The 12,801-nt window shown below is 35.2% G+C and overlaps 1 protein-coding gene across 2 annotated transcripts; it reads right to left on the bottom strand.

Moving 5' to 3' along the window:
* Positions 1 to 1,014: 1,014 nt before the first annotated feature.
* On the bottom strand, positions 1,015 to 12,361 carry LOC122279413. 2 transcript variants are annotated; one of them, XM_043090066.1, is made up of 3 exons: positions 12,086 to 12,361; positions 2,437 to 2,548; positions 1,319 to 1,456 (listed from the first exon to the last, which is right to left on the bottom strand). In XM_043090066.1, exons 1-3 carry the CDS (start codon positions 12,258 to 12,260, stop codon positions 1,453 to 1,455), a joined length of 291 nt encoding a protein of 96 aa, XP_042946000.1. In that variant the 5' UTR covers positions 12,261 to 12,361; the 3' UTR covers positions 1,319 to 1,452. The 2 variants fall into 2 exon arrangements, with proteins under 2 accessions (XP_042945999.1, XP_042946000.1); XM_043090065.1 differs by lacking the exon at positions 2,437 to 2,548 and having other exon boundaries at positions 1,015 to 1,456; positions 12,086 to 12,350.
* Positions 12,362 to 12,801: the final 440 nt, after the last annotated feature.

The following is a 12,801-nucleotide window of genomic DNA, read 5'->3' as shown; positions in this document are numbered from 1 at the left end:
TTCTTTTCCATGCCAAAGACCATTCTCCAATCTCTTCGTTTTCTTTTTTCTTAAAAGTTTTTTGGTCCCCCAAGAAAAGAACATGAAAAGGACCTGGAAAGCTTTGTAATTGAGGAAGAGGAGACAAGCCTAACGAGTGACTTCCTCTGGTGAAGGGAGAATAATAGGGTGGAAACTGAATTGGATAAAACCATATTTGGGGCCTAGGTTCACGGTATGTGCGAGAAGCGTAAAAGGCATACCAAAAAAGAAGACAGAAAAACACAAAGATCACTTGGTTCGCGTACGCTACGAATGTAATGGCAAACCTATTGTTTCTCTGTCACTCCCTTGAGCTGAGGCCTCGGACATGATCATCAAGATGCTGATGCTTGTGTTGCCCACTTGCGTAACATGGGATTTCCTGCACTTTTAAGGCCAAATCTCACATCATCCTCATTAACATCGCCAGCTGTTGTCTTTCAACCTCTGTGCCACTGCCATTGCACCTTGTGACTTTTGTGGTAGATTTAAACGTATAAATTCACCAAATTCATAAGAGTCGCTGTCTGTTCTCTCCAAACTATGTTTACAGATTGCTTCTTTGAGAAGTAAGCTTCCTGCTGAACGTCGAGCAGTCTTCAAAATATAGCTTGACAAGTTTATGTAATACTGATTACGTATCTGACTAAACTAACAGTCCAGAATAATTGCAGCTAGGTTCATAATTTCAAGCAAGGCCCAAATTAAGCATATACTAAGGTGCAGCGGAATGCATGAGTTAGAAATACCTCCTAGTTCTGCAGGGACTACCCTTGAAATTGGATAAAGTTGCATCCCGAAAAAGTTTATAGAAGTAAAATTAAACTGATATAATATATTAGATTAACATTACATTAATAGAGAGACGTACCACGTCAAGTCAAGTATGCAAACCTCTTTTGTAGGCCAAACATTTGTCAAGGAAAAGAGACAAGAGAGAGGTGAACACTACTTGATAGCCAAATACACAATGCCAATGAATATGAAAGTATATTACCTAAATCGAGAATAAGTATATAATGGATTAAAGAAGAACAAGTAATTGCATTTACAAAAAATTTACAATTTCTCTCTTATGCCCATTTCCTTGCAAAAATATTCTTCATAGTTCTACAATAAAGACGGGCTTTCTGGGAGGTAACTTATTAAAAATAATGCCAGTAAAATCACTTGACTGGTGCAAGTATGGTGTAAACCAAAAGAAATGTGACTATAACAATGGCCCCTGCCAGAGTAAACCTTGGACTAGTCCATAACATGAGATTTGACCTCTCCGTTCTCTTGATGGGATCAACTTCCTCAGACGGTGGGTAGTTTGAACGACTAGGATTCCAGGTTACGTACTTATTGGGAGAAAACTGTGAGAAGAGGGACTTTTTCCCTTGCTTTCTAAAGTTAGACCAGGCCTTATCCCAGTCTGTCGAGGATTTATCACCTGAAAGATGTGCACAAAGAAATTTGGTAAGAGTTATTTTGTCTTGGCAGTGGTTGAATAGCAATGCAATTTAGATTAAACATATCCATGAAAATGAACTACATGTTCAAAAGGTATTATATGTATGTTCTAGATCAAGATTCTTTAGGATCTTGCCAAACTTTAGGATCTAGATTGGGAGAGAGACAAGTGGATCCTGCGTATTGAGAATTTAATATTGTTAGAGAAACTCACATGAATAATAATAAATGTTGTTTGACCTGTTTTATGTTTCTCTCCCACTCTAGGCCCGGGAGTTTGAACAGAAATTCTATGGAATCCCAATCCATATGCAATGCTTGCACACAACCATGCTAATGAGATGATAGTTGAACTGAGGGATGATTATTTGGAGTACTATCACTGGTTGTGCAACCAAATGGTCAAGCACACACCTTCCTAGAATATATATGGATTTGTTCAGCACTATAGACATAAAGTATTAAATGTACACATGCCTTACATACACAAAACCAAAATTCAAAGATAATTATTTACAACACCATTGCTTGTTGTATAAGCAAATGGCATGGCAAAGAGCCAATTTCTAAAATCTAAAAGACATGGATTTATAGAATATAAATACACAGTATTGCGTGAAGTCATGGACATGAGCGTGCGCACACACATTACTAAGAGGAAAGCCCAAATGAAGAATAATTATTCACAGTACCAGCACTCAGGAACAAAGCGGGGGATAGCATCTTGAAGGAATTAATAAATTCATTTTGGGTGGCACAATGAATAATGCCCCCCCCCCCCCCCCCCCCCCCCCTCCCTTTAATTTCGTCCATACTGCCTAAAACAAGTGGTTGGGGAAAGAGCCAGTTTCTTAGTACTATAAGATATGGACCTGGCCGCCGTTATATGCACCCTTACTTGCTATAGTATTTTATGCACACACCAGTCAATGAGGGGAGAGCCAAAATGGAATACAGTACCGTAAAAGCAATCGGTCTTGACAGAGTCGGCTCTCAATTAGTAGACATGGATTGGACACCATTGTATAGACCCTCACCAGCACTACAGACTGCACATACATATATAGTATCGCTGTGCAATGCACATTAATGAGGTTAAAACCAAAATGGAAGATAATTATTTATAAGGACAATCGCACCACCAAACTTCTCAATTTATCCACTCCAGCTACCACTCCTTTTATAATGTATCCCTCTCCCTTAAGATTCAACAGTTAAAATTGTGTCACATAATTATTCTTTTGTTCATCTGAAGGATTAGGTCTTCACATTGAGCTGAATTGCGAAATAAATAGTTTAGGGGAAAAATGACAAGCTTGATAGTTTGGTGACTATTTTGCAAAAGAATGTTAATTTGAGGGGAGTAAATTCTAAATTTCCCCTATTTATAACACCATCTCCACAGTCTATGTCCATCAGTGGAAAACATATCAAAACTTGGAAAGCGAAGGAAAGGTCAGGAGCGCACATGGTATCCATCAGTGAAATGTGATTTTGTCATAGAGAGAAGTTCAGCCTCAACTGTGAAATGGATACTATTACCGGTCCTAATGATATAGAAATAAATATATCATTCCAATAACCAGAATATTTACAGGAGCTTGTCTCTATATGAGCACAATTGTGCACATACACATTAGTGAGGTGAAAACCATAATGTAGGACAAGTATTATGATACTGTCATTCATTCTAAAAGTAATTGTTCAAACACAGAGTCAGTTTCTAAAGACTAGAAAACATGAATTTGGCCAGTGTTATATATGCCCTTGCTACTGCTACAGAGTGGACATTTTTATTTTTTTTCATATGTCTACAAAGTGGACAAATAATATACACCGTGTACAAATACACATTTTAACAAGGTGAAAATTGAAACTAATGGTGATTATTTACTCGTTGTAAAAGCAAGTGGTCAGGCAGAGAGCCAGTTTCTCAAAGTAGAAAACATGGAACATAACTATCGTACTTAGATAGAGATTTAACAATGTCATAGACTAATACATACACAAAGTACTCTAATTATACATGCACATATGTACACACTAAGAAGATGAAAACAAAATAGAAAATACATATTTACAGAAAAATCAAAGGTCATAAAAGCATGTGATCAGGAAGAGCCCAGGTTTCTCAGAACTAGAAGTTATTGATTTGGCCAGCGTTATATTCCTATGTGCCCGGGCATGACAATTGAAGAGAATGCTCCTTTATCATTGTAAAATATGTAAAACAGAAACAGAGAAAAGGAAGAGAAGGAAACAGAGAATAGGAAAAGAATGAATTGAATTACTTGAATGAATACTGCTTTACATCACATCTATTTATATACACGTATTGGCATTGTAAGCTATCTGATTTTACTATATCAGATACAAGAAAAACAAGAAATGTAACTAACTTATTACATCAACTAACTTAACTGTCATATAACAGTTTCTTTATTTGATTTTAGCATTTTTGCTTCACATGATTTTAATTCTAATGCTTCAATTTGTTCTTGGATATTCCAACACCCCCCCTCAAGAGGGGAATGGATATTAATCATTCCCATCTTGCGGACTAAATGATGAAAATTAAGAGAACCAAGTGGTTTAGTTAATATGTCTGCCAGCTGATGTTTAGAAGGAATATGGATGATCTTGATCAGTCCTTCTTGTAATTTTTCTCGGACCAGATGGCAATCTAGCTGGATGTGTTTTGTCCTCTCATGTTGAACAGGATTTGATGCAATTTCAGAAGCTGGTTTGCTGTCAGTGTAAAGCAAAACAGCTTGTGGATGGGGAATATGTAAGTCAGCCAGTAGATACATTAACCATTGAATTTCACATGTAGTAGAGGCTAGAGCTCTGTATTCAGACTCAGCTGAGGATCGACTAACAGTTGGTTGTTTCTTTGACTTCCATGAGATGAGAGAATCTCCAATAAACACTGTGAAACCAGTGACACTTCTTCTAGTATCAATACATCCACCCCAGTCACTGTCTGAATAAGCTTTTAAATGAAGATGAGAATCTGCAGATAAGAAAATGCCTTGTCCTGGTGTTGCTTTAATGTACCTGAGAACCCTTTCAGCAGCTTGAAGGTGCTTGGTACTCGGTTTAGCCATGAATTGGCTTAATGCTTGTACTGAATAATATAGGTCAGGTCTGGTTATAGTGAGGTATAGTAGACGGCCAACAAGTCTTCTATATAATGCAGGATCTGGCAGAGGAGGAGATGAATCATTGACACTCAATTTTAGGGTAGATTCCATAGGAAAGGCTATAGGTTTACATCCTGAAAATCCACTGTCTTGCAAGATGTCTAAAGCATACTTGCGTTGGCACAAAGAGATGCCTTTAGCTGATCTAGCCATTTCAATCCCCAAAAAGTACTTGAGTTCCCCCAAATCTTTTATTGTAAAAGAATCATGTAGAAACTGTTTAACAGTAACTATATCATCAAGATTATTAGATGCAATGATGACATCATCAACATAAATCAAGAGTGCCACAAAACTGGTTGAATTGTGTCTGATGAACAAAGAAGAATCAGATTTTGCTTGAGTGAAGCCAAACTGTAGCAAGGATGAAGACAACTTAGAAAACCATTGTCTTGAGGCCTGTTTGAGACCATAGAGACTCTTTTTGAGTTTGCAAACTCTAGGATCAGTTGGTGAGGAGTACCCTGGTGGTAACTGCATGTAGACCTCTTCATTCAAGTCTCCATGAAGAAAAGCATTGTTTACATCAAGTTGATGTAAATGCCAATGCTTAATTGCAGCAATTGATAACAAAGTGCGTACTGTTGTCATTTTAGCCACAGGGGAGAATGTATCAAAAAAATCAAGGCCTTCTTGTTGAGTGTACCCCTTTGCCACTAATCTAGCCTTGTATCTTTCAATTGTGCCATCAGCTTTGTATTTAACACGATAAACCCACTTACATCCTATTGCAGTCTTATTTGGAGGTAGAATTGTAAGTTCCCAAGTTCTATTTAATTCAAGAGCTTTAATTTCTTCTGACATGGCAGTTTGCCATTGAGGATGTGAGCTAGCTTGTTTGAAAGTTTTAGGTTCAAAGGTAGAAGATATAGTAGAAATGAAAGCTCTATGTTTAGGGGACAATTTTGTAGTGGAAAGAAAATGTGCAATAGAGTATGGCTTACCAGGAGAAGGAAGATAGCAATGGAAAGATTCCTGAGATGCTGAAGCAGGCTTGACCATATTACCACAATAGAAATTCTGCAAGTATGGGGGAGGATTCCTTATTCTTTCAGATCTTCTGGGATTTATATGTTCATGATTTATTTGAGGAATAGAAGGTATTGAAATCTGAGAGCTGGAAGGTGAATGTGAAGGTGAGACAGGAGGTGAATTGGAAGATGCTAAAATAGGAGAAGGTGAGACAGAAGGTACTGTAATTGCAGAAGGTATTGCAATGTCAGAAGGTGAAATAGTAGGTATTATATGTTCAGAATTTGAAATAGGAGGGACTGTATTGTCAGAATTTGAAATGAAAGGTGCTGCAATATCAGGAGATGAGATTGAAGGCACTGCAATATCAGGAGATGAAATGGGAGGTACTGTGAAATCATATGGTGAAGGAAAATCAGGAAATATAAAAGGTGTATGATTGGTGTTTGGTATAGAAGGAAAGATAGTTTCATGAAATACAACATTCCTGGAAATGAAGATTTTAAGAGTAATGAGGTCAAGTACCTTATATCCTTTGATATTAGGTGGATATCCAAGGAATAGACATTTTGAGGCTCTAGGTTGAAATTTTCCTCGACTGTTTTGAATTGTGCTAGCAAAACATAAACAACCAAAGACTTTGAGGTAGTTGTATGCAGGTGGTTTTTGAAAAAGAAGAGCATAAGGTGTATTATTTCCTAATACAGATGATGGAGTTCGATTAATGAGGTGTGTGGCAGTTAACACACATTCACTCCAATATGATAAAGGTAATTTTGACTGGAAAAGGAGAGCTCTAGCTACATTTAACAGATGCTGGTGTTTTCTTTCAACTCTACCATTTTGCTCAGGAGTTTCTACACAAGATAGTTGATGGATCATGCCATATTTTTGATAAAGATTAGGCATGTTGAATTCTTGGCCATTATCTGTTCTAAGTGTCTGAATTTGAGTATTAAATTGGGTTTGAACATAAGTAATGAAATTGATGAGTAAGGATCTGGTTTCTGATTTTGTTTTCATAAGATAAAGCCAAGTGAAACGTGTATGATCATCCACAATTGTAAGGAAAAACTTGTAACCAGAATGTGAAAGAATTGAGAAGGGACCCCAGATGTCACAATGCACTAATTGAAAAGCTTTATTTGCATTGCTTTGTGATACATGTTGAACTCAAGATTTCAAGTTTCATGTGATTATAAATCTACACATGGATTTTGATGATAACAAATGAATTCAAAGAATAAAGAAGTCTCAAGCTCAAGTTGTCTACACAATGGAGTCAAGCACATCAAGGAAACAAGCATGAGCAAGAAGGGAACAAGTTCACATTAAAATTATAGAGTAATGTTGTAAATCTCTTCAAAATTCGAAATTAGGATTAATGCTCAAAATTAATATTTTATCATAAAGCATTAAAATACATTTTCCACATGTGCATGAATATTTTTGAAAATTAAATTTGAAAATTTTGAAAGATGATTGATTGTCATCTTTTGCATGTGCATGCCTTGATTAAAGGGTTGAACTTTGAAAATATTAAAGATGATTGATTGTCATCTTTCACATGTGCATGTTTTATTTGAATATTTTCAAAAGTGATTGATGCTTTTTTAGACTTATACAAAAAGAAAAAGATTAGGTTTGAATTTTTTGAAAATGAAAGTGTGCTCATTTTGTCATATGCCAAAAGTAAAAGATTAGGTTTGATTTTTTTGAAAAAGTGAATGATGTTGTCTTTGACAATTGAGAAAGAAGAACCTTTTATTTGAATTCTTTGAAAAAGTGAATGATGTTGTCTTTGACAATTGAAAAAGAAGAACCTTTTATTTGAATTTTTTGAAAAAGTGAATGATGTTGTCTTTGACATGTGAATCTTTTTAAATTTGAATATGAAGTCTCATATGCCTATAAATAGATCATTTGAGAGCTTCACATTCACAACACCAAGAGCATACAACATTCATTCAAAGCTTTCATTCTCTCTTCTCTAAACATTGAGCCTTAATCCTTGTTCATTTTGAGAGATATAGCTTGCGCTGTATTGTTCTTATTTCACTCGTTGAGGAGTGTTTTCTGATAACCTACCCACTATCAGCTTTTGTATCAGAAAAAGGGTGTGTATAACCCTTGTGTGTGTAGAAAGTATTCTACACAGGGAATAGTTGAATCACCACGTGTAAGGTGATTGCAAGTGTAGAGGGTGTTCTACACGGATCCTTTGTAGCGGTGTTGTTCAAAGGTGTAATAGGTTTCTATCTCCACCTGAAGGAGGTTGAATAGTGAATTTGGGAATCCTCAAGGGGTAGCTTGAGGCGAGGACGTAGGCAGTGGGGCCGAACCTCGTTAACATACTGAGTTTGCTTCTCTCTTACCCTTACTCCTTATATTTATTGTTATTTCATATTTTGTTTATATTTTATATTATATATTTGATTTATAATTGTTATTTTTTTTAATACAACTCAATTCACCCCCCTCTTGTGTTAGTCATCTGGGCAACAATACAGGAAAAGACAATTTCTTTTGTCGAGCTAGGGGACAAATCTCACAGACATGATTGTGAGATGATTTTATACAAGGATTAAGAGAGCTAATGATTTTCAATCTGGCAGGAGAAGGATGTCCCAACCGAGAATGCCATATGTTAGGACTGATGGAAGAGGTGTTGGCCAAAAAAGAATTGGTTGAGTCATGTAATGTCTGCTGTGTGTTATGAGGAAAAATAAGGTGGTATAGGCCATCTCTAACTTCAGCAAGCCCAATCATCTTCCATTTGTTGATATCCTGCAAGACACATTTAGATTGAAAAAGAAACAAGGCAATAGAGTTTTCTTTAGTCAATCTTGAAGCAGAGATAAGATTGATATGAAAAGAAGGGATGTAAAGAGCATTATGTAGCACTAAATCAGAAGAAAGTTTGACAGTTCCTGTAAAAATAATAGGAACAAGTTGACCATTTGGTAAATGGACTGAAGATGGTTTGGTGGGTATTTTTATTGAAGTAAAGAAGTGGGGAGAACAGATCATATGATCTGTTGCTCCACTGTCTAGTATCCATGGAGAATTCAAAGAATTAACAGTTGAACAAGCAGTGAAATGATTACCTGATGTGGAGGCAGTATTGACTGCAGAATTAGAATTGATAGGTGAAGTAGACAAGCTATTGGCAAGAGTGATCAGATTTTGTATTTGCTCTTGAGAAAAATGCAAGTTTGGGATATTTGAATTTTGCTCCAGAGAAGATGCAATGTTTACATTGGGCAATCGTGTTGAATTGAATCTTTTTCCTCGAGGGCCTTTCCATCCTGGTGGATAACCTATGATCTGAAAGCACTTGTCTGCAAGATGTCCAGAAAAACCACAATGGGAACAAGTGATTTCAGATTTTCCTTTGAGTTTGCTGAACTTGGAAATATTGGGATAAGCTTGTCTTGGTGGTTGTGTAGCAGCCATAGCATGAGAATCAAGAGGAAGACCTACTGCATTTGTCAAAGATCTTTGGCTTTCTTCTTGGAGCAGCAAAGAAAAGACCTTCCCCATTGATGGTAAAGTAGAAAGAAGCAATTGAATTCGAATGGCTGAATAAGAATCATGTAAACCAACCAAGAACTTCATCACATAGTCTGCTTGTTGGCGATCAGCAAGATTCTTTAAGATGGCACAAGTACAAGTGTTCATAATTCCACAAGTACATTTAGGGAGAGGGCGATAGCTAATGTATTCATCCCATAAAGTTTTGAAATCACTAAAATACTCAGTGATTGAGTTTGAGCCTTGAGAAATAGAGCTTAAAGATTTCTCTAATGTAAAAACTCGTGGGCCATCACTTCGAAGATATCTAACTTTTAGTTCATCCCAAATGTCAGATGCAGTGTTAAAATAGAGAAGACTTCCTCGAAGTTCCTTTGCAATTGAGTTCATCAACCAAGACAAAACAAGATTGTTTGCTCGCAGCCAAGCAACATGAAGTTTTGTGTTATCAGGACTAGGTTGAGGCAAACTTCCATCAATAAAAGCAAGTTTGTTCTTTACAGAAAGAGCAATCGAGATTGATCTACTCCAAGCAACATAATTTGCACCATTGAAAAAATCAGAAACAAGAAGAGCTCCAGGATTATCACTGGGATGGAGATAGTAAGGGCTGGATGAATCATCAGATGGATTCATTGAAGATGAAGATGAAAAAGAAACTGCCATATTAGCAGAGGATTCCATAGCAACAAAGAAAGCAGCAAGAAAGCAGCAAGAAAGCTGAAAGATAGATCAAGAGAGCAGCGGAAATTTTATACTCGATGATACCATGTAAAATATGTAAAACAGAAACAGAGAAAAGGAAGAGAAGGAAACAGAGAATAGGAAAAGAATGAATTGAATTACTTGAATGAATACTGCTTTACATCACATCTATTTATATACACGTATTGGCATTGTAAGCTATCTGATTTTACTATATCAGATACAAGAAAAACAAGAAATGTAACTAACTTATTACATCAACTAACTTAACTGTCATATAACAGTTTCTTTATTTGATTTTAGCATTTTTGCTTCACATGATTTTAATTCTAATGCTTCAATTTGTTCTTGGATATTCCAACAATCATGGAGCCTATAGGGATACCTAAACAAACCCAAGATCATTTATGCAAAAGTAATCACAAGCAATATGTTTTCAAGGTCACTACAGTTCCAATTACTTCTGCTTAGATTAGACCTCATTCACTTTCACAAAACTTTTCATTTCATCTCATCTAATAATTACAATTTTTTTAAATTCCCATACAAAATAAAATAAACAATTCAACCTTTTCAAATCCCATTACAAAAATAATATTAAAATAATATATTCTAATAATATATTATTCAAACTTTAATCTCAACTCATTTCAATTTATCTCATCTCATCTCAGAAAACAAACGAGAGGCTCGTTTAGGGATTGAGATGAGATGAGAATTTTGTGAATAGTAATAAGATAGTTTGTGAATAGCAGTGAGATAGTTAGAGTTTAGTATTTTTTGGATTTTGGGAAAGGAAAGAGAAAAAATTGAATAAAAAATATTATAAGTTAAAATATTGTTAGAATATAATTTTATAATATTATTTTTGTTTGAGGATTTGAAAAAGTTGATTTTTTTTTATTTGAAAGTTTGGGAAAGTTGCAATAATTAGTTTAAAAAATCTATAATAATTAGTTTGAAAATTTTGTATTTAAAATATATTTGGAAAGGGGATGGGATGGGATGAAAATTTTGGAATGAGATCTATTTTCAAACAAGCCATACCTTAGTAAGGATGAGCAAAAGATCTTAGAAATAAACCCAGCTCAATAGAAATTTTGCCCTTAAAAAAACAAGGAAAAAAAAACCAAGAAAATCATCAATATATTTGCGTTGCCTCGACAATTATAAAGTATTATCCCTCGTTGAGGCATGATAGGCTCTAACGTGCTAGAAGACCAAACCAAAAGTAAGAAGATTAAACATTTGAACATGGTCTCCAAATCCGGGCTCCATGATACACAGGTTAACCGACAAATTAAGCAAGACTGTCAATAGTCGGGCTGGTCTATAATGAAGGATCTTTGCTTGTAGAGAGAAGCTGACCATCCCAGATAGTTGACTCACAGATGGAAGTATCACATCCCATAGGTCATGACGTGCCATTCTTCCCAGGGGAAGACAAAGTCTCACCATCTTTGATGCTTGCAAAGGTTGGTGTGGCATGATTGGTGACAGCATGGAATTATAGTGGATGGAGCATTTGGATCGGGGTACTCTTTTGGGGTTCCGAAGAATTCTTAAAGATTACGTACTCTGTGTGGATGCTACGTGAAAGGAATCTCAATTCCCTCCCAAGCCCTTAATATTCTTAACCACAACTTATGAAATATATAAATTGATTAAACCCATAGTTTATATATATTTTTATTCCCTATAAGTTTCATTTAACTATATATATTTTGCATCAAACGGACTCATGCACTTTAAGAGAAAAATATAAAAAAAAATTTTGGAAACCATAAATAATTCATTTGGATGCCTAGGAATAAACTAAACATATAAATCTCACATTCCCGAAAATCATATTAGGTTCCTAATCATTTCTAATGAATCCAGATTTTCGGACACCACATTCCTAGAAAACGTGGGTGTTGATTTGTTCGATGCCAAGTGCAGCTGCTTGATTTGCAGTAAATAGGTACTTGGATTAACCATATAATGCTCATCTATCTAACTGCAAAACTAGCTTTCATTGTTCTAGTTTGGGAACGACTGCAAACAATTAATTATTGGATTGTACATTTCATTTAGCTTGGCTTGATCGAGAGAGAGAGAGATATTCAACATTAAAAAACTCATATTAGATTGAAAATCAAACTAAATATAACGAATTAAAAAAAAAAAATTCCAGCGAACAAAAAATGGCATACCTTTATTATCGTTGTTATCGTCTTCTGGAGAACTCCTCGAACAGAACAATCTGAGAGGGGAATACGGAGAAGATGATGAAGAAGCGGAAGAATAATAAGAAGAAGAAGCTTTACGCTTTCTAGAGCAGAAGGAGCGGGATGTTATTATGCTCCCGATTCGAGCTTGTATATCCATTTGGATCCCAACAAAGATTCCTAGTGAGGATATAATAACATTCTACCCCAAAAGCAAAGCTCTGCACACCCAGTACACAGTCTTGTCTAGGACTGGATAAGCCTTTTGGGGTTTTGAATAGAGTACACGTGTCGCTCTTCTTAGCGAGTAAATTGGAGTCTCGTGGTAAGGAAGTGTGGGATTCATTAGCCGTTTTGGATTTTGACATCGAGATAATTTAATATAAAAATTGAAAATTAAATAAAATATTATATTTTAATATTATTATTATTATTTTAAAATTTTAAAAAGTTGAATTATTTATTATATTTTTATTATTTTATATAAAATTTTAAAAAAATTATAATAATGAGATGAAATACTCACTAAATTCAAACGAGTTCTAAAAAATATTTAAAAATAATTTTTATCTTATTCCATCTCATTTCGTATTTTTATGGTATTGAAATTTTAAATACACAAACATGCAAGCTTTTTGTAAAAATATGGGTCCTATTAAAAATAGAAAAAATTTTTTATTTTTTTTATGGTGGGTTGATTA

Source organism: Carya illinoinensis, chromosome 10 (assembly GCF_018687715.1).
Source record: "Carya illinoinensis cultivar Pawnee chromosome 10, C.illinoinensisPawnee_v1, whole genome shotgun sequence".
In the NCBI taxonomy this organism is placed as follows: Eukaryota; Viridiplantae; Streptophyta; class Magnoliopsida; order Fagales; family Juglandaceae; genus Carya; species Carya illinoinensis.
Note: the sequence above shows the minus strand (reverse complement) of the source record. Positions and strands in the feature narration are given on the sequence as shown.